Source organism: Myripristis murdjan, chromosome 18 (assembly GCF_902150065.1).
Source record: "Myripristis murdjan chromosome 18, fMyrMur1.1, whole genome shotgun sequence".
NCBI classification, from domain to species: domain Eukaryota; kingdom Metazoa; phylum Chordata; class Actinopteri; order Holocentriformes; family Holocentridae; genus Myripristis; species Myripristis murdjan.
The window spans coordinates 15,227,090-15,248,999 of NC_043997.1; the positions used below are offsets into that span (position 1 = coordinate 15,227,090).

The 21,910-nt window shown below is 43.6% G+C and overlaps 1 protein-coding gene across 1 annotated transcript; it reads left to right on the forward strand.

The window, feature by feature from the left end:
* The first annotated feature begins 2,295 nt into the window (after nt 1-2,295).
* polr2a (RNA polymerase II subunit A) lies at nt 2,296-17,862 on the forward strand. The gene is made up of 29 exons (XM_030075558.1): nt 2,296-2,382; nt 3,153-3,285; nt 3,393-3,529; nt 3,671-3,844; nt 4,015-4,296; nt 4,434-4,595; nt 4,834-5,054; nt 5,175-5,307; nt 5,407-5,531; nt 6,022-6,232; nt 6,421-6,630; nt 7,374-7,542; nt 7,895-7,989; nt 8,127-8,330; nt 8,470-8,692; nt 8,823-9,006; nt 9,456-9,627; nt 9,755-9,860; nt 10,443-10,648; nt 10,798-11,061; nt 11,153-11,360; nt 11,447-11,547; nt 11,664-11,768; nt 12,122-12,304; nt 12,503-12,706; nt 13,018-13,204; nt 13,336-13,449; nt 13,526-13,675; nt 13,783-17,862. Exons 1-29 carry the CDS (start codon nt 2,296-2,298, stop codon nt 14,931-14,933), a joined length of 5,901 nt encoding a protein of 1,966 aa, XP_029931418.1. The 3' UTR covers nt 14,934-17,862.
* Nucleotides 17,863-21,910: the final 4,048 nt, after the last annotated feature.

Genomic DNA, 21,910 nt, shown 5'->3' on the forward strand with positions numbered 1-21,910 from the left:
CAGCATTTCCCAGTACACCACTAATACTGAACTATGAGACCTACCCTGTAAATAATCGCAAGATTTCATTAATGAGTGGGGCTCTTGCTTTGTCGCCATCGTGTTTAAACTTGAGAACAGATTGGCAAATGACAAAACAGGCAGCTTATTCTTTCAAAACAGTACATTATGCACGTAGCTAGCTAGCAAGATGGCTTCAAGTGACACCGAGGGAGAAGTCAACACTACTGGAATACTGGCTAGCAAGCTTCCCCTGCAGTTCAACACTGCAGCCCTAAATATCTACTGTTAGATTAAAAAAAACAAAATTCACGGTGTAGTCCCTCACTTCCCTGCCTGAATTACAGTGGTTTAACAAATACGCAGCTAGACGGCCGGGCGAGTTAGCTACAACAAGAATATTCCAGACTCCATCTTTCTTGTTCACAACAAGAAGAGTACCGTCGAACGCCGCCATATTGGGGCTTATGGGATCCAACTTTGCCAGTTGCACTAGCCCAACGTTTAATATTTAACGTTAGCCCAACTTGCACGGCTGAAACAAACTAACACAGCCGAAGCATTACTTTAAAACATCACGACGTTTTTTTTAGCCGTGACAACACCACGTAAACGGTCTGATAAAGTACGATCTCACCGAAAAAGAGGACAAAGTTAGCTCGCTAAACCGTGCGGTTAACTGGTAAATGGTAGCTTACGTTTTCTAGACAATATGTACAGCAGAATATATATCGCTAAACCATGACGCTACCTTACCGATGCTAGCCTAATACGCAACAGAGATACGCTAACTCCTTGTTATCCAGTATTTATTCAAAGTTACGTAACTTCACAGTAAAAACAATTAAACCCGACAGCAAGTGAAATCCCTCCATCGTTCCTCAACGTTAAGCTAACACGATCCCAACGGTAGAACCAACAAAAGCGAGATGTTTCTGCTATATCATTTCAAATTAGGTGGTTAAATTGATTACATTAAATAAAAAAAAAACTTGGTAACTCAAGCTATTATCCAATTTGATGGCGAACTAAAATGACCATACCTTATTACCGCCAAAGCCGTTGAGGCTTTTCGGATTGCTTTCAAATCGTGGCCTAAAATGAACATTGTGTTTTAATTGTTCAAAACATCAAGAGAGAACTGACTTTTGTCGGTAAATTATCATTTAAGCCACATTCATTATAGATAAACATAAATTAGTCAAAAGATTTTGAAAAATAAAGCTAATTTAACAGCCTAGGCTTTCCCCGGACTTTCCTGAAGGCCGCTGGGAAGTTGGAGTCCACCGACGGGTGAGGCAACGCAGGCGAGTCCGAGGATGTGAGCAAAGTCCCAGAGATGCCAAAATGCCGTCGGTGAAAATCGGATAATTCAACAAATATCGAAAAGAGCTCCATAAATAACCTCAGTTAGCACCGTTCAAGTTGAAAATATTGCGAAAGAAACAAAATTCCAGTGTTTCAGCAAAGGTCTTGTGTAGGCCTCTACCCCGAGCTTCTTTTCTTAGAGCCCAGGTTGAGCCACAGCGAGACGAACGGGACAACACGGATTTTTTTTATTTTTGCTCTGAGGGAAGAAATTCACATCGGCAACTCTCGGCAAACATCGGAAACAGGGCGGGTTTGATCAAAATTATTCCAGAAGTTTTATATCTCTGCAGCCATTGGTCTATATTTCTCCTCTGGTACATATTAATAAGAAAATAGACGAATCACATCGAAGGAAATTGAATATGCATATTTTGCAACCGAAAATTGCATAGCGCTGCCCACACTGTATTAATGCAACCAATGGGAGTGAGCTCAGCGCACAGCAATGCCCTCCTTCAGTTTTCATTCGTAGAAAAATGTAAACGTGCTCTGTGATTGGCTCTACGTGTGACAACATTAATTATTCATACCGCTGGCTTGTATAGCCAACCAGCGTTTTACTATACAGATCCATGTCCCACCTCCCGAGCAGCCAGTCCCTGCCTTTTGGAGTGTGTGACCCTGTAGCAGGCAGTCAGTCTATATAAACAAGTGTTGGGCAGCGTCTCTCTCAGAAGCGCTTAGAGCGCACCGGAGAGTAGATCAGGAAAAGGGAGGGGGGCAGCCAGTGGTTAGAACAGTTAGGACCAAAACGAAAATAAATAGGTACCTAGGGCAACAAACAACAAAGGTCCTTGGGATATCGCCTCCGGAGACATTCCGGTCACCGTTGGCGGCCTGGCCAGAGCCCTGGTGACAATTTAAGGCTGTTCCTTCTCACAAAGCGGCGTGCCGAGGGAGGACGCGTCTCTTTGAATAGACAGGATGCACGGACCGCCCTCCGGCGACAGCGCATGCCCATTGCGCCTCATCAAGAGAGTGCAATTCGGCATCATCAGCCCAGATGAGCTTGTAGGTTTTCTTTTGGGGGACTGGGGGATTTATTCATTCTCTAAACGTTCACACATTAATCTTACTCTTTCACGAATGATCTTGTAGATTAACATTGATGGCAAAGACATGGTTCTGTTTACAAAAGGGAAAATGCTTGCAGTTAGCCTAGCCTAGCTATGTGAAGCTGGTGGAGCTTGAGCTAACTAGCAAGGGCATGTTGCAGGAAGTTGGACAAAACTTTAAGCACACTCTGTTACAAAAGTAATCCGGACTGTCACATGAATTAAACCCCCTTTTTATGTGGCAAATATAACTTATGGACCTACAAAAAAGCAACTATTGGCTACTTTTTATATACCGTGGACATAGCTTCTTAGGTCTGCTATTGATTTTCCTCAGCTTGTATATTCACACACACTGGTCTGTTTTCTCATTATACAATAAATCAATCATAATAAAAGGTAATTTCAATAAAGTCAGTGCTATGCATGTTTTGTTTTGCTTTTTTTTTTTTTTTAAATCAGAGTTTAGTTGCTAGAAAGTTAAGTGTATTATGTTTTACAAAGCACATCACTGTTAAGTAAATTTCTTCAGGGCTGATTGTCAGAATTCAAATACTGCTCATAATTATTATTATTATTATTATTATTTTTTTTTTTTTTTTTAAAAAGCCATGTGAACACATTCTTCAAAAACTTAAGTGATTTGTGGAAATTGATTTTTCTGTCATTGGTGGTGAGATTGATGGACTATTATTTAATTTATATATATGGTGGCTGTCTCTTTAGAAACGGATGTCTGTCACAGAGGGGGGAATCAAATACCCTGAAACCACAGAAGGAGGCCGTCCTAAACTGGGTGGCCTTATGGACCCGAGACAAGGGGTCATAGAGCGATCTGGAAGGTGTCAGACATGTGCAGGTACAAGGTGTTATAATCACATTTCCTGCTAAATTATGTTAATTAATGGACCACTCTGTCTTTATACAAGTCATAACCTAATGTTAACAAGGGTTTTCTTTCTACAGGTAACATGACAGAATGCCCAGGCCACTTTGGGCACATAGAGCTGGCAAAGCCAGTTTTCCATGTCGGCTTCATAACTAAGATTATGAAGGTTCTTCGATGCGTCTGCTTTTTTTGCTCCAAGCTGTTAGTGGATTCGGTTAGTACATTCAAAACCTTCCTCTCACACAAAGACCATAGTGAAAACTTTTTGATATTCATACTTTTGAAGTATAAGTTGTGCTGTTCAGAAACCTTGAAGATATGATGCTGAAGTTACTCTAATTACTTTTACTTCTAGAATAATCCCAAGATCAAAGACATCCTGTCTAAATCTAAAGGACAGCCCAGAAAGCGTCTGACACACGTATATGAGCTGTGCAAAGGCAAAAATATCTGTGAAGGAGGGGAGGAGATGGACAACAAATTTGGAGTGGAGCAGCAGGAGACAGAGGAGGACATTTCCAAGGAGAAGGTATTTGGGCAGAATTAGCGATATGCCATTTTTACTTTGGGCAATTCAGCTCATGACACTGCCTCAGCCTTTATTCAGTATTTTCAGGATGTGCCTCTTCTCACAATGTTTCTTTGTCCTCTCAAACCCTCTTCACTCTTTTCTCTCGTGTTCCACTTTGGCTCGCCCAGGGCCATGGTGGTTGTGGGCGCTACCAGCCTCGTATCAGACGCTCTGGCTTGGAGTTGTATGCTGAGTGGAAACACGTTAACGAGGACTCCCAGGAGAAGAAGATCCTGCTGAGTCCTGAGCGTGTGCACGAGATCTTTAAGCGCATCTCTGATGAGGAAGACATTATCTTGGGCATGGACCCCAAGTACGCCCGGCCCGAATGGATGATTGTCACTGTGTTGCCTGTGCCTCCCCTGGCTGTCAGGCCCGCTGTAGTAATGCAGGGCTCAGCTCGCAACCAGGTAAGGCGCCATGATTCCAGACTGAATTTTATTACCTTGTAGGATTACTCCAAGTTGTGTAAAAAAAAAAAAAAAAGCTTGTGTACTTAAGTAAATCAAGTCAGTACAAACAATGATCAGTTTATTTTGTTCCAAAGGATGACTTGACACACAAACTGGCTGACATCGTCAAAATCAACAACCAGTTGAGAAGAAATGAGCAGAGTGGGGCGGCAGCTCACGTCATTGCTGAGGATGTCAAGCTACTTCAGTTTCATGTGGCCACCATGGTGGACAACGAACTGCCAGGCCTGCCCAGGGTACATATGAATTCCATGTTCATAAGAGTAAAATTAATAAAAGCAGAAATTTGTTGTGCGCACCACCTATGTTGGCTGGTTAGATTGTTGCCTCTAACTTGGACTTAATGATTAAGAGTCAACATGACATGATTTGAAATATCTCCTATAATCATGTATTAATGTGGATCATGTCATAGTTTTTTTCATAGTTTTCTGTAGGGAACAGTTAAATACTCATATTCTTTACTTTTCCCAGGCAATGCAAAAGTCTGGCCGTCCCCTGAAATCCATTAAACAGCGTCTAAAGGGGAAAGAGGGACGAGTCCGAGGTAATCTCATGGGGAAGCGTGTGGACTTCTCCGCCCGAACTGTCATCACCCCAGACCCCAACTTGCAGATTGACCAAGTGGGCGTACCCCGGTCCATCGCAGCCAACATGACCTTCCCAGAAATTGTCACACCCTTTAATATTGACAGGTACTATTGATGTCTTTCTGTGGCCAGTTAAGCATTTAATTTGCTGTGGGCTGTCTCAAGAATGCCATAAACATGTTGATCACATGTAATAATCATCTGTTACATTCTGGTGACCTTCAGACTACAAGAGCTTGTGCGAAGAGGCAACAGTCAATACCCAGGAGCCAAATATATCATCCGTGACAACGGAGACAGAATTGACCTGCGGTTCCACCCCAAACCAAGTGACCTTCATCTTCAGATTGGCTACAAGGCAAGATCACACATGATAATTGGTCCTAGAGTCATGCTGTATCACAATGAATATCACATTACATTTTTTTCTTAAAGTAAATATTCTTTCTCCCTGCAGGTGGAAAGACACATGTGCGATGGTGACATCATCATCTTCAATCGACAGCCTACACTACATAAAATGTCCATGATGGGGCACAGGGTTCGGATCCTGCCCTGGTCCACTTTCAGGCTCAACCTCAGGTGCCGAAAAAAGATCAGCACTCACTTGCTACTTATTTGTTTAAAACACACTGTTCTGTGCCATTTTTAATACAGTAATCATAATGAAGAGGTCATTCTTTTCAATGTCTTAACCCTGAGTCTATAATAATGGTAAATAATGTCCTCAAGGGTAATATGGCCATTATATAACAAATGTGTCACGCCTTTTTAAATGGTGTAAACAAGAAAAAAAAGAAAAAAGAACAGGAGAAATAATTACATCTACTTACTAAACAACATTTAGTGCAGCAGCCACTAAATGCTGTCATAATTTCTCAATTGCCAGCACAGTTGGAATATGTGTTTGACCAATTTGACTGATAAGCTGAAATTACTGTATAATCTTGTGTAGTAGTGAGTACCATACAGTGTAATTGTACTGTAAGAACTGCGGAAACAAAACATCTGTCATTCTGGATATGTAGAGTTATTGTAGGTGTTAATATCCCCTCTCCTGGTCTCCCTCTAGTGTGACAACTCCATACAATGCTGACTTTGATGGGGATGAGATGAACCTCCACTTGCCTCAGTCCCTTGAGACGAAGGCAGAGATCCAGGAGTTGGCCATGGTGCCACGTATGATTGTCACACCCCAGTCCAACAGGCCTGTCATGGGAATTGTGCAGGACACCCTCACAGCTGTGCGCAAGTTCACCAAAAGGGATGTTTTCTTAGAGAGGGTAAGGAGGACTAAAGTTGGATATTTTGGATTTAAGCTCTCATGAACATAGGCTACAGTGTGTCCAGTATTGCTACCTTATAAAAAAAGGATGATTCCTGAGTCCAGCTCAACTATCTGTATACACACACACACAGTCTCTCACACTCACACAGCCCTTTTCCATTCACCCTGCAACTCTCACCACAGGGCGAGGTGATGAACCTGCTCATGTTCCTCTCGACGTGGGATGGGAAAGTGCCTCAACCGGCCATTCTCAAACCCCGGCCCCTGTGGACCGGCAAGCAGATTTTCAGCCTCATCATTCCAGGACACATCAATGTCATCCGCACACACAGCACCCACCCTGATGAGGAGGACAGCGGGCCCTACAAACACATCTCACCTGGGGACACCAAGGTATGAAGGCCCTGTTGATATACTGTGAGATTTTAAATGGGAACAATACAACTTCACTGTAATGAAAGTGCCTGTTGGGTTCATCTTGTGCTAGAATTTAACTGTACTTGGCCCTGACTGTGCAGTGGCCAAAAAGATATTTTTTAGAATTCAAGTTCATTGTTCAACCGGTAGCACAAAAAATATGAAATGCAATCATGCAGATAAACTGCGGTGTTATTGCTTTCGTTCAGCTGTATTGAGAGACACTTAAGAAATGTGGATATAACAAGACAATACGTGCAGTTTTCTGTTTCATGTGGACAATTGCTGAATAAAACTATAGAGTTTGCACACAATTTCTTTTTGCTCAGTATCAGTGTTTATTTGGTCACCCAGCTGTTTTAGGCCCACTAGACCCTTCATTAGAGTCAAGTAGATTATTGCTGCCCGAGGAAGAGTGCATCCACTTGAAATGCATTGCCTAATGTGTGCATGGGAATTATGCAATGGTTTAGTTGTTCTATGGCCTATGTACACATTTTTTTAGCCTGAATAATTTCATTGCCGTATCAGAGGTAGTATTCTCACGTATTCAGTTATTTTGCTACCCTGGGAACCTTTTTCTCTCCTTTTGATACGAATGCCCATGATGACCATTTTTTTTATCACAAGGCTCACTCTGTCATTAGAATATATTGTCAGCACTAGATATTACGCCAATGAAGATGAGTAGCCTAATAATATTAAATTCTTTGTCGTAGGTGATTGTGGAGAACGGCGAGCTGATCATGGGCATCCTGTGTAAGAAATCTCTCGGGACATCAGCTGGCTCCCTCGTCCACATCTCCTACCTAGAGATGGGACACGATATCACCAGACTCTTCTACTCCAACATCCAGACTGTGGTCAACAACTGGCTGCTCATTGAGGGTAAGGAATCAGTGGAAATAAGGAATGGTAACAGCCACAGTGGTTTACCATCGTGGCCACTCCACAGCGTCTGAACTGCATGCATATAAGAATTGTACATTGATATTGACATTCTTAAATGATTAATAGTGCAAACATGAAACAAGTTGGAGTGCTTTTTAAAGGGTCGTAGCAAACTTAAGTCCACCATTGCCAAATCTATTAATCAGTATCACTTAAACAGAGAAGATAAAACTGTAATTTGTTTAACTTAAGGTTGCAATTTCTCTTTGAAAAATCGATATACAGCGGTTTTGCGATGAACTCTTTGTTTACTTTTGGTTTCTCATTACAATTGTCATTTTTTTCCCAGGTCACTCCATCGGTATTGGTGACTCCATTGCTGATGCCAAGACATACCTTGACATCCAGAATACCATCAAGAAAGCCAAACAGGATGTGATAGAGGTAAGAATATCGTGTACTTACGATCACTGATAATCAAGATCTTGAAAACTCACAAGATAAATGAGTTAGTATTTTTTTGAGATCATTGTTGAACTATGTTAAATTCTTCCTTCGCTTTTGGTTGTGTCCTCTGCCAGGTCATTGAGAAGGCCCACAACAACGAGCTGGAGCCGACCCCTGGTAACACACTACGACAGACCTTTGAAAACCAGGTCAACCGTATCCTCAACGATGCCCGTGACAAAACAGGATCCTCTGCTCAGAAGTCCCTGTCAGAGTACAACAACTTCAAGTCCATGGTGGTGGCTGGATCAAAGGGTTCAAAGATTAACATCTCACAGGTAAGATATATATTTGGGATATGGCATTCTCCTTAAGCTGTCACATTTTTACACTTCCACAGAAAGCAACCTAGTCACATATTCCAAAATTATGTTTAACTTAAAATAATGTCACCGTCACCCATCCTCCCTCCCTCAGGTTATTGCTGTGGTGGGGCAGCAGAATGTGGAGGGTAAACGGATCCCCTTCGGCTTCAAACACCGCACACTGCCTCACTTCATCAAGGATGACTACGGCCCCGAGAGTAGAGGCTTTGTGGAGAACTCCTACCTGGCTGGCCTGACACCAACAGAGTTCTTCTTCCACGCCATGGGAGGCAGAGAGGGACTTATCGACACAGCTGTCAAAACTGCTGAGACTGGTGAGTCCGTGTGGCTGGGTAGGAAAACCGTTGAAGAACATGTAAATTTGTGAGGGTTATTGGCAAATAAAGGAAGCGAATTAAAGAAGGCAATCGGTTTAATCATTGGAAAATTGTTCTTCCCGACTAGGATACATCCAGCGTCGTCTGATCAAGTCTATGGAGTCTGTGATGGTGAAGTACGATGCCACGGTGAGGAACTCCATCAACCAGGTGGTGCAGCTGCGCTACGGCGAGGACGGCCTGGCCGGAGAGGCTGTGGAGTTCCAGAACATGGCGACTCTGAAACCCTCCAACAAAGCCTTCGAAAAGAAGTGAGAGACGCACAAACACACACACACACACACACACAGGGATGTAGGATGATTAGAATATTCAGTCTTGCAACAGCCCTTGGACAGCACGGGTTAAGAACAACTGCACATAACTCGCCATTTTAGATTGAAGTGTTACAGGGGAAGATGTGAGCTTAATGATGTTGAACTGTTGGGTCTGTGAAACTCACTTTCTTTTTATTGAGCTAATTTGATTTCAAAATCAGTGTTTGTTATTATTGGTGGTGCCTACCATGGATGTCAAACATGGGATTAAAGTTGACTTTTCCAGACCTCATCATTAGTGGCTTATGACACACTTTGGGTTCTAACTGGGAGTCCCTTCTTGTAAACTGAGACACTTTCGTGGTGCAAATCTGTGTTAATAGTGGTTCACTGTCCATATTACATGGCTTAACCCTGTCTTAAACCTTGACTATTCTGTCTAGGTTTAAGTTTGACTGCACCAACGAGCGGGCGCTGAGGCGCGTGCTGCAGGAAGATGTGGTTAAAGATGTGATGACCAACGCCCATGTGCAGAGTGCCTTGGAGAGGGAATTTGAAAAGATGCGGGATGACAGGGAGATCCTCAGGGCCATTTTCCCTACTGGTGACAGCAAGGTGTGTGCTCACATACTCTTAAAACAGTCTCTTGGTTGCAAAAAAATAAAAAATAAATAAATATGGTACTGGTATTAATAAAATGACCTGTTAGGTGTAACTATGTAATGTTCCTCCTCCCCTATAGGTGGTGCTGCCATGCAACCTGGCCAGAATGATTTGGAATGCCCAGAAGATCTTCCGCATCAACACTCGAACCCCCACAGATCTCAATCCACTACGAGTGGTTGAGGGTAGGTCTTTTTAACCAAAGAGCAATTTGTCATCAGCCATTGCCTTACATCTAAAATTGTCAACACGCATGGAAATGTTGCCACTCCCGCCGTTTTTACACCTTGTTAGTCCCATGATTTTGTGTGCCCTGTGGACAAATGACTGCCTGTGGGATTATAGCTGTGAGGTGGCGGCCTCGCCTCAAGCACCGCTTATAGCTATATAAAGCCGCCTGGCCTGGCCACATCTGTTATGTAAAGAGCTGAACACACAGAGAGAGCGAAGGATTACTCAACAGCTATATTGTATACATTGTAGTTGAAAAGTTTTGAAAAAGAGTACAAAGTATGCCTGCATTGTCATGGAGGCAAATGATTATCGTATTATAATAATGTAATGATGATAAGTAGAATAATTAGGATGAACAGATCAATAATTGTTTGTTTTTTTTCCACTGAGCTTTTTACTGTGTTCATTTTCCATAATGGACAGTTTTTTAAACATAGTTGAAACTATATCAAACAGCCTAATTCACGTCAATAGTTGGCAGAGATTTCCATGAAATATGCGGTATGAATCTTGATTGTTTGTTTTGTCACCAGGTGTCGGTGACCTTAGCAAGAAGCTTGTGATTGTGAACGGCGACGACCCCCTGAGCAGGCAGGCCCAGCAGAATGCCACGCTGCTCTTCAACATCCACCTGCGCTCCACTCTCTGCTCCAGACGTATGACTGAGGAGTTTCGCCTTTCCACTGAGGCCTTCGACTGGCTACTTGGAGAGATTGAGACCAGATTCAATCAGTCCATCGTAAGTTTAGTGCATTAATGTTTGTAGTTTAAGCAATGTGTGATGTAACATTAAGCAAACTTTTTGTCATGATGCTTATGTCCTTGGTTGTAAGACTGACCAGAACCACACACTTTCTATTCATCCTATGTGTCTGTCTCCGTTCCTAGACCCACCCAGGTGAGATGGTTGGGGCTCTGGCTGCTCAGTCACTGGGAGAGCCAGCCACCCAGATGACCCTGAACACCTTCCACTACGCCGGTGTGTCGGCCAAGAATGTAACGCTGGGTGTGCCACGTCTTAAGGAGTTGATCAACATCTCCAAGAGGCCCAAGACACCCTCGCTGACTGTTTTCCTGCTGGGCCAGGCAGCGCGTGACGCTGAGAGGGCCAAGGACATCCTGTGTCGACTGGAGCACACAACCCTTCGCAAGGTGAGGGCAAGAGGAGCTTGAGGTAAGCTGACAAAAGCATTGTCTGCTAATTAAAGAACAATGACTAACAACAAGCCTTCTTCAATTCTAGGTGACAGCCAACACTGCCATCTACTACGACCCCAACCCTCAGAGCACAGTAGTGGCGGAGGACCAGGAATGGGTGAACGTCTACTATGAGATGCCTGACTTTGACGTGACTCGCATTTCACCCTGGCTGCTGCGCATCGAGCTCGACCGCAAGCACATGACCGATCGCAAGTTGACCATGGAGCAGATTGCTGAGAAGATCAATGCAGGTGGGTTGCTTACACACATTTTAAATAATGCTCTGACAGAAACTATGTACTTTTCCCTCATGTGGCACTGTTCCCCTGTCGCCCAGGTTTTGGAGATGACTTGAACTGTATCTTCAATGACGACAATGCTGAGAAGCTGGTTCTGCGAATCAGGATTATGAACAGTGATGAGAACAAGTTCCAAGAGGTGAGCAACAATATCGTATAATCAATATAAATATAACAATATAATCAAACACTACTACAACAGTATTAAATGCAATTCTCATGCCATCACATGTAATTTTACATTTTATTTTGCAGGATGAGGAAGTGGTGGACAAAATGGACGACGATGTCTTCTTGAGATGCATCGAGTCCAACATGCTCACAGACATGACTTTACAAGGCATTGAGCAGATCAGCAAGGTAACTGAGTGAACTCAACGATGAAATCAAATATTCACCCACAGTTGTATCCTTACATGGATGATTGGTGATCTATGTAAGTTTTAAAAAAAAAAAAAAAAAAAAAAACTCATATCTCCAAAATATCAACTTTTCAGAAGCAAAAAAAACGATTTTTTTTAAGGTTTTATAAATTTCAGTTGCTATAGAATTTTTGTCAACCAATAGAAGAGTAGGAAATCCTTAAATGAAGTTGACATGAAACATGAAAATCACCAAAATTGGAGTTATAATTGGAGTGCTGAAATTGATCAGCAGTGATAATGACTACCTATTCATAGCTACAAGTCATTGGTCAATTTCTTCTCCTGTAGGTGTACATGCACTTGCCCCAGACGGACAATAAGAAGAAGATCATCATCACGGAGGACGGTGAGTTCAAGGCCTTGCAGGAGTGGATCCTTGAGACAGACGGCGTGGGTCTCATGAGAGTCCTCAGCGAGAAGGATGTCGACCCCGTCAGGACCACCTCCAACGACATTGTGGAGATCTTCACGGTATATAACGCACACATGCAGAGACACTCAAACACGCTAAAATGTTTCTGGTGGCCGTCATATTGTTTGATTTTGCGTATGGTTCCCTACGATCAACAGCAGCTGGCACTTGATAAGCCCCACTAAAAAGAAAAAACACGAAAGGTTTTCGTTATGAGGTTTTCCCCTACCTTATTCTTGCTGCTCTCCTTTGTGTAGGTGCTGGGGATTGAGGCTGTGCGAAAGGCTCTGGAGCGGGAGTTGTACCACGTCATCTCCTTTGACGGTTCCTATGTCAACTACCGTCACTTGGCCCTGCTCTGTGACACCATGACATGCCGTGGCCATCTGATGGCCATCACACGTCACGGCATCAACCGCCAGGACACGGGACCCCTCATGAAATGCTCCTTTGAGGAGACGGTGAGAGGATTACTCAGTTAATAGAATAGCAACAGTATAAATCAGCGAATAGTGCCTCTAATCATTTATATCTACTTTTTATGCACCCCTCGTCTCAAGTTCTATCTTTAAAACAAATTATAAGGTTGTAAAATCCTATTTGGGGCCCACATGGCACTGCATGCTACTACTTTAACATCCTTAATAAGGTCATGTAGTCACTTTAAAAGGCGGTTTTGAATCTTACTCTACTGTTTATCCAAGTAGAAGATTTTTTTTTTTTAACCACTTTCCCACATTGACATTCCTCTCTATCTTGTTTTAACTCTCAGGTGGATGTGTTGATGGAGGCATCGTCCCACGGTGAAAATGACCCCATGAAGGGTGTGTCGGAGAACATCATGCTTGGCCAGCTCGCCCCGGCTGGAACAGGGTGTTTTGACCTACTGCTGGACGCTGAGAAGTGTAAATACGGCATGGAGATCCCTACAAACATACCTGGCATCAGCGTGGCTGGACGTAAGTGAAGTTATTGTTGTGCACTGTGCAAAGTTTGCTTCCTTCTGAAATGTATTTGTCACAACCAGTGTGGCGGAATCAGCGTGTTGTCGTACAAATTCAGTGTTATTCTTTATCTATCCTGTTTGCAGCAACGGGAATGTTCTTCGGCTCGGCTCCAAGCCCGATGAGCGGCATGTCGCCCGCCATGACCCCGTGGAACACCGGAGCTACCCCAGCCTACGGCGCGTGGTCCCCCAGCGTTGGTGAGTGCATGCCCAGGTTTCCGTGTCTCCTCTCCTGTTGGGTTTCAGTCGCTGACTCTTGCTATTTTGATTCCAGGAAGCGGCATGACCCCCGGTGCTGCAGGTTTCTCTCCCAGTGCAGCATCCGATGCAAGCGGCTTCTCTCCGGGCTACTCCCCGGCCTGGTCGCCCACTCCTGGTTCTCCGGGGTCTCCAGGCCCGGCCAGCCCCTACATCCCCTCTCCTGGTGAGTCAACTTGTTAAAATGTTACGGGTCCAGTGGTTTGTTCTAGAGTGTTGGAGGTTCTGTTTTTTGCTTGTTTGTTTTCTAACATTTTTCTGTTTGGTTTTTAGGCGGAGCTATGTCACCCAACTACTCGCCCACCTCTCCGGCCTACGAGCCTCGATCCCCTGGGGGCTACACCCCTCAGAGCCCAGGCTATTCCCCAACGTCGCCCTCCTACTCCCCCACCTCTCCCTCTTACTCGCCCACCAGCCCAAACTACAGCCCGACATCTCCCTCCTATTCTCCCACCTCACCCAGTTACTCCCCGACCTCACCCTCCTATTCGCCCACATCCCCGTCTTACTCCCCGACCTCTCCATCCTACTCCCCAACTTCTCCGTCTTACTCCCCTACTTCCCCCTCCTACTCTCCCACCTCGCCGAGCTACAGCCCTACGTCACCGAGTTACAGCCCAACATCACCCAGCTACTCGCCCACCTCTCCCTCGTACTCGCCCACCTCTCCCTCGTACTCTCCCACCTCCCCGTCCTACTCGCCCACCTCCCCGTCCTATTCCCCTACGTCCCCATCCTACTCACCGACCAGCCCAAGCTACAGCCCTACTTCTCCTAACTACACGCCCACCTCGCCCAGTTACTCCCCTACATCTCCCTCCTACTCTCCCACATCGCCCTCCTACTCCCCGACCTCACCCAACTACACCCCTACTAGCCCCAACTACTCCCCCACCTCTCCTTCTTACTCCCCCACCTCCCCATCTTACTCTCCCTCCAGTCCCCGCTACACTCCACAGTCGCCCACCTACACCCCCAGCTCGCCCTCATACAGCCCCAGCTCGCCCTCATACTCGCCCACCTCTCCCAAATACACTCCCACTTCACCCTCTTACAGCCCGAGCTCCCCGGAGTACACCCCCACCTCACCCAAGTACTCACCCACCTCGCCCAAGTACTCCCCAACCTCACCCAAGTATTCACCCACCTCACCAACCTATTCCCCGACGACCCCCAAGTACAGCCCCACTTCGCCCACATACTCTCCCACCTCCCCTACCTACACCCCGACCAGCCCCAAATACTCACCCACTTCGCCCACTTACTCCCCGACTTCGCCCAAATACTCCCCCACCTCCCCTACCTACTCGCCAACTAGTCCGAAAGGCTCCACTTACAGCCCCACCTCCCCAGGATACAGCCCCACCTCGCCCACCTACAGCCCAGCCATCAGTCCCGATGACAGCGATGAGGAGAACAACTGAGCTACGAAGACGGGGAGGCAGCTGAGGACGGAGGACGCCCCCTACTGCCCTGCAAGCATCCCCCCTCACCTCATGGCGGACAACTGAGGGATCTTTAACCAGCTGGAGGTGGTGGTGCTCCTGGTCGCGGCTACGCAAAGCCACAGGGGTTACAATTGTGAATTTATTTTTTAAAGGAAACCCCAACTTGGGGACCTTTTTTCTAGCCCTGTCTTGACCATCTTAGGGAGCGGGCCCCCACCCCCCCAAAAAAATACTACTATCGTATCTGATAAACCTGAACTGTTTAGTCAGAAGGAGAAAAAATGGCTGCCTTTTGAAATTTACCATAGTCTTGTTTTTAATTTCTACATGGGGTACAGAATTGCAAAGTATATAAAACTGAGAGGAAAGAGGTGGAGGAAAATGAGGTGAACTCACAAAGGAAGAAAATCTTCCTTTTTCCATCCTACATTTCACTGCATCCAGTCTCTCTCTCACTCTGTATTTCAGTGTTGGATGTATAGCTGTTTTGGAAAGCTTAAGTATTGCCAAATGCCTTTGAGAAGCTAACAAGCCGATTGTATTTATCACCTCAAACATAAGCTTAACAGAATCAAGAAGGTAGGGTTTAGACTGTCTTTACTGCATATTTTACTGGGATGTATCTTGTAGAAATGTTGCTGTTTTTGTAAAAAATACAGTTGCTGCCAACTTTGGGTGTGTGTATGGAGGGGGTGAGGAGGAAGAAGATGGAGTTTAGATTTTTGATATGTCAAAACGACTGGGTCACAACTGAAGAGAAATGATTTTTACAACTTGGTGAACAAAACCGGCAGCAGCAAACTAACAGCTCTGTCACACAGCGTAACGTATGCTGCACTATAGTGCAAGAGGAGGGTCGAGATGTTGATGGACAGAAATCAAAGATGGAGCGAGAGAGAAACTGATAAGCAGGGAAATCAAATGCTTACCGTAAATCCCCATGCTGATGTTTTTTGTTACCACTCAGAACATCTTGCCGCTTACCTAAACTGACCCGTTGCCCTCCCCTCCTCTCCCCTTGCACCCCAAAGACAAACCTGAAAGATGTCATAAAACACCCACCAGCATCCTTTTGTCCTTTACCATTTGGAGACTTGTTCAACAAAAGCAAAAAAAAAAAAAAAAAAAAAACTTTTCCAGAAAATATTCTTCCCTTGACAATGGGAATTTAAAGGTTTATATGAAAACATAATGAAAACATAATACTGTCAGAATGATAATTCTGTCTTTAATTTTGATTCTAGGAGGAAATGGGGCAACAAAAAAAAAAGTGGATGAGGGATACTAGTTTGGCGTTGCTGCTTTTGTCATTGTTTGCATGAGTAGCACATGTTAATACATTTTAATCAAGCTTTAGGTTAAAACTTTGAATCCCTCCTACTCTTAATAATCCTTGTCCCATTTCTGATAGCTGATGTGTACATGCGTTTTCACTTTATTTGGACGCACTATTCAGTTTATTTAAGGAAAAAAAAGAGAAAGTTAACTACTATTCTGTGTGAATACGAATAGAGGAAAATTAAGGATTTTAATTTTTTGCTTTTCTCTTTGTTTGCTTTTGGTGACTTTGTAAACCTGTTTGCAGGAGGCTCATGTTCAGACACTGTGGATGAAGGGGCTGGGGACGGAGGGGAGTACACGATGTTTTTGCTCCACACCTCACAGTGCCCCCCCCCCATTCTTCCCCCCCAACAGTCCTAGTTTTGCCATGACGGCTCTCTTAAAAGCAAGACTGACCGCTCTATTCACCAACAGTTGTACAAAACGTTGCATGCTGTCATTCTTGAAGGCTCGCGCTGTAAAAAGTGTCACCAGGGTTGACTTTTCTTCAGTCTAGGTAGAAGTGCAAAGGTTCAGTGCTCAGTTGGGACACCAGAGGGCAACATTTGTCCTGTTGGCCAGTTCTTAGCCTTTCCTCAAGGTGGAGTGAAACTGTTTCATTCTTTTTTTTTTTCTTTTCTTTTTTTTTTCTTAAAGAGATTGTCCAAAGAAACAGCACTTTTGGCCTCTCTATAATAAACCCCTACCCACTACATTAGTGTGAACTTTTGAATATGACATTTACTTTCAAGGTGCTTTTACAAGAGACTAGGCCTAGTTTGTTTTAGGGAAAGGTGTCAGATATGCCCGGTTGACAGTGGAACGCTTTTTTTTTTCCCCTGCCACCCTTCCCCTCCTCGTTCCATTCAATCGGTGTAACACATCTTCACACGATTCCTGAATTTATTGGACTAGCTGGGTCTCCTCCCTCTCCCCTCTTCATCCACAAGTGATCCTGATCGTTTCTGAAATCAGTGTTTGTTCTTTTTTTCTACCAGTGTATGTACCTGTGACTGGGGAAATCTCGGGGTGGGAGGAAGGGCGGGCGGGGGGGGGGGAGATCTAGTACTGGATCTGACTGGGAGTCCTCAGGAGGTTTTTCATCTCCTCACAGATTACATCCAGAAATTTGGATTATACTCTGAAAATGGTTCAACCAAGTATTTCTTGCAAAATCGCCTTGAATTGAAGGGACTGCATCTTCTGGCCTTTTGAGATATGCACAGGTTTGGGCATTGCACTTGAGTAAATCTGCTGGTGGACTTTGGGGCTTTCCCGGAAGCCCAAGACATTGTGAATTTGTCCAATATCCTTGCATCCAGTCCTCCTGTCTTTTTGCCTTCCACTCAATTCAGGATGTCAGGACTCCCAGCTGTATGAATGCCTGTGTGTGTGAGTGATTCTGTGTGCGTGTGTGTGAAAGGGCGAGACAGGGTTTCAAGTTGGAGAAGACTTCACATTTCTGGGGAAAGTAAGGTTTAAATTAAAGAATTGCCACTGTATAGAAATCAATCCAATATCTCATTCTCTGTATCTTTGTTCTGTTTGTTTTTGACTTGAAAAAATGAATAAAAGTTTTACTACATGTCTGTCTGTGGCCGATGTCACTCAAACGCAGCTCTGGATGCACTTTGTGAGACATTTACTTTCATGATGTCAGTTTTGTAGTGCATTTGTTGAAAAGTAATGCATCTGAACTTTGGGACAGCCATGACTGACATCTAGAAAGGAAAGGTGCTGATTTTCAAGTCAAACAAGAATAATTTAACTGCGACAGAAGCATATCAAAGCAATTTTTTTTTTCCAGATGTAGCATACGGCCTGTTGATTTGAAGAGGTTTGACAAATAACTAGACATGCCTTTGATGCTGCTGCGACTCCCCTTCAGTCAACATCAGTGGTGGTTAGGTTTTGATCTTTGTGCATGTACCACCCCGAACCCCAACAAACTCGTCAAAAAATAAAAAATGAAAGCAGAAAATAATAAAACAACAGCCAATCGGCAATTTCCTAAATTTATCAATGACAATTTCACTGCCCCAAACCTTTTGTCACTATATCAGACGGCTTCATTTATAATTTGTTGTTTTATCCTTACATTAATGTTGTTAATACAAACCATATTTATGAGCAATAAGATCAATGTTATTTAATAATTAAACCATTTTCATTCTACATTGTTATGCTGTATTTACAGTGCTGTATTTAAAAAAATTGAAGATATATTGACTTAATCATGGCATAAACAATCCAACTATGAATAGGGAATTATTATCAAAAAAAGGTAAATATAAAATAGCGGCTTGTCATGCCACAGGGGTCACGAGCCTGATTCAAAATCATGGCATCGTGAGTTAATTGTCAGTATCTGTTGTTTGTTTCTTTATGTGACCCAGACACAGGTTACAGGAAGTGAGATGTTGTGTTTATTACTGTAACAGGCCCGTTGACCTTAATAGGCCTCGACTTCCTGGATAGACATGCATTCAGTTCACATCAAAAGAGGCTTATTGTTATCAAATAGTCAAATAATTATGTGTGGAGAGGAAGGACAAAAATATCTGGTCAGCAAAAAAACTTTATTTTGCAGAACTAAAATGGTTGGTAACTTATTAAGATAAATAATAATAATAAAAAAAACTGGTTAGGAGTAAGAAAAAGAGGAAAGGCAGGGGACTTAACAGCACCACATGCAGAACTTCCCACAGTGTTTAAGCTGCATGCATGCCGGGTAAGTGCAATAAAACAAGTTGAAAACAGACTTCAGAGAGAATGCTAAAAATTAAGGGTGGGCTTAAAAACATCCCCTGCTAAAGTGTCCACTTGGAAACAGCAGCTCCACTCTGTTACCCAACAGCAGCCATCCTACATTACCGTACCAGTTTAAGTAAGGGTCAGGATTATGAGCCCTGCTTAAATCAGCACCGGAAAGCTGACTGGCTCTCTACTCCAGCTCAAACTGGCAAAATCTGAGGATTAGATTGAACATACATCAGTGATGGCGACATTAGGGAGTTAAATGTAAAGTCTGCACCTTCCTCTTCACCACTGAGCAAAATTATGTCAAAAACGGGTCATTCAGTACAGCCGCACTACAGTTCTTCATGTAAGGAAATCAGTTAGATACACAACGCAACAACAAATCTTGTGTCTGAATCTCCGTTGCCTGGACAAACAAGGAGGTCTTCCTCGCCTGCATTCACCAGGAGACTCTGATCGCCTGTACCTGTCCTTATCAAGGCACAGCTATCCTCCACCAACAAGAGGTGGTGCTCTTATCCCTGCCACCAATTAACCATTTATGTAACTTAAACACCCGGGCAAATGTGCAAGTGATTGTGCACAATGGCTGGAATTTCAGGATTGACACAAGCACTTGGGCGATAAAAAACATTTTTCACAGCACAAAGAGACTGAGCTCGGGTATGGTAGTTCACTCAATTATGCATTTTCCTCATTCCAAACTGCACATTTTGTGCTTCATAAATGTACAACATGTAGAGGGGTTCAGCCGTCTGCATCAGCAAAGTTAAAGCTGACTCCTGCCTGCTTCCATGCGGCCGTCTGCTGGGAGTCACCTTGCTGTGCGAGGCTAAAGAGGATGCAGCGCACGTCAGCAGTGTCAATATTTTTACATTATACACGGCTGTCAAATACAGTGACACTGACTTCATCACTGGCCGTGCATTTCAGTTACAGCATAGCTATGCAACACATGCTGTAGAAAGGTTCAAGCTTCAGCTGCTGTGAAGCTTGAAACCTGAGGACAATTTAAACTCAAAATGAGATTTAGAAAATTCAAAACTAACAAGGACTGGTTTCCCAAAGCTGCAAGAGTTTCCTCTGTTGGCTTCAACGTCTCCTGGCATTAAAACTAAGAAACAAAAAAAGCAAATTGCTGGAGGCCACACTCACAGTCATTGAATGAAGATTGATATCAACGCAGCTTCCTCTTGGGGGCGCTCTCACTCTGCTGTGAACCGACCTGCTTATTACCATTGTAGAGGGTCCCTCAATCAGTCAAGTTAATTCAGAGGCCGGCACTCACGCAAGTCCGAGAGCAGGTAAGCAACCACCATCTTCGTGTGCTTTTGTGTTCTAAAAATCTGCGTTTATGGTAAATATGTAAAGTGCATTGAAGGATTTGCCGCCCAGCTCCCTGTCATGTTGCATTTGAACTTCCTGGACTCCCTGAACTCTGTCCAACCAAAGCTGGAGATAAACCATCTGCTGATCTGTTTATGGGGATGTTAAGGAAATAAACAAGTCACACCAACACTGCATGACTTCAGATTATCAATAAAACACCAGCACAAACAGCTACCTTATGTAAGGAGGATATAGGCCCTGGGGACCAAAATTAAATCTTAATATCTGATAGTTTATCTTATAAAAAAAACCTTGTACAGAAAACAGATCACTTTAATAGAAACCGTTAAGGACACTCTCATTCATATCTTTAGGAAATTTGCCTGAAAAATGTCATCATGCATTTGCAAAACTGCTCATTTTTTTCTGCACTAATATAAAAAGCTTTGTTATAAGAATCCTAAAATCCTTCAAAAGCCTTTGACAATGCTTTGACAGCTGCATCAAGAAATCACGATGCTAACCAAGGCTAAGAGGCAAACCACAGAATGATGCGACAACAGCTATCTAAACTACTAAATTTGGACAATGTCACATGGTGTTACTCTTAATAACTCCAAGTCTCTGTCGCGATATCATAATGCAAAACCTGCTCTAGACTGGAAAAAAGTTTCTTGCATTAAAGCAATACACAAAATATACATATATATATATATTTGTTTGCTTGTGGGATGCCTATCATCTTGTTTGCTGTGTCGTCTAATTATACATATCGCATATTTCTAGCCTATATAGCCTGACACTCATACCACCTGTGCATTTATTTATTGTCATAATGCATTTATTATTTTTGTTTTATTTTCATTTGTTGTATTATATACACAAAGAAAGAATCTTGGACCACACTGATGTAGTTTTGTGCCCGATGCACTCCCATGATGCACGTGGACGATAAAGAAATTATGCAGTAAACTAGGCAGCCGCTGGATGTGAATCTCTGATTACAGCTACAGCTTTTTTTTTATGGGAGCAAGTGTTTTTTCTGATCTCTGTTTACAAAAGTAATAGATGCTAACAGTCAGGAAGAACAAGAACAGGGTTTCACTGTTTATGGAGGGATGTGAATTGAGACTCACTTCGTCTTTTCTGTGACATTTGTTGCTATACCGGGGCGGCACATCTGGAAAACACTTCACCAGTCACCATCTGACTGTGAGTCTCTCCGTCTGAAAAAAGAAAAGACTGGACTTCCCCTTTTTGTGTGTTTGGTTCTCCAAAAATCTTTCCATGCCTGCTGTAACCGGCAGCTGTAACTCTGATTCCTTTGTGTAGATCATGTAGAAGTACAGCTTCTGTCCTTTCACACCCCTGTGGATACACACCTGGTGGTCATTCCTCTTTAGGACCCTGAAGGCCACATTATGTCATCCTGTGGAAATACTGAGTCAGAGGCTTCACTATGACTCTGCAGGGCGTCTCCACAGCTCTTACCTGCACAGGAGCGTCTGCTGGGAGAGTCCTGATGATTCATGTTTACAGGCGTG

Bases quoted from the DNA above. Each gene is read 5' to 3' on its own strand.
- polr2a (XM_030075558.1), top strand. From the start codon at position 2,296: ATGCACGGACCGCCCTCCGGCGACAGCGCATGCCCATTGCGCCTCATC. The intron at 9,628-9,754 runs GTGTGTGCTCAC...CCTCCCCTATAG, and splicing joins TCCCTACTGGTGACAGCAAG to GTGGTGCTGCCATGCAACCT. The intron at 12,707-13,017 runs GTGAGAGGATTA...TTTAACTCTCAG, and splicing joins AATGCTCCTTTGAGGAGACG to GTGGATGTGTTGATGGAGGC.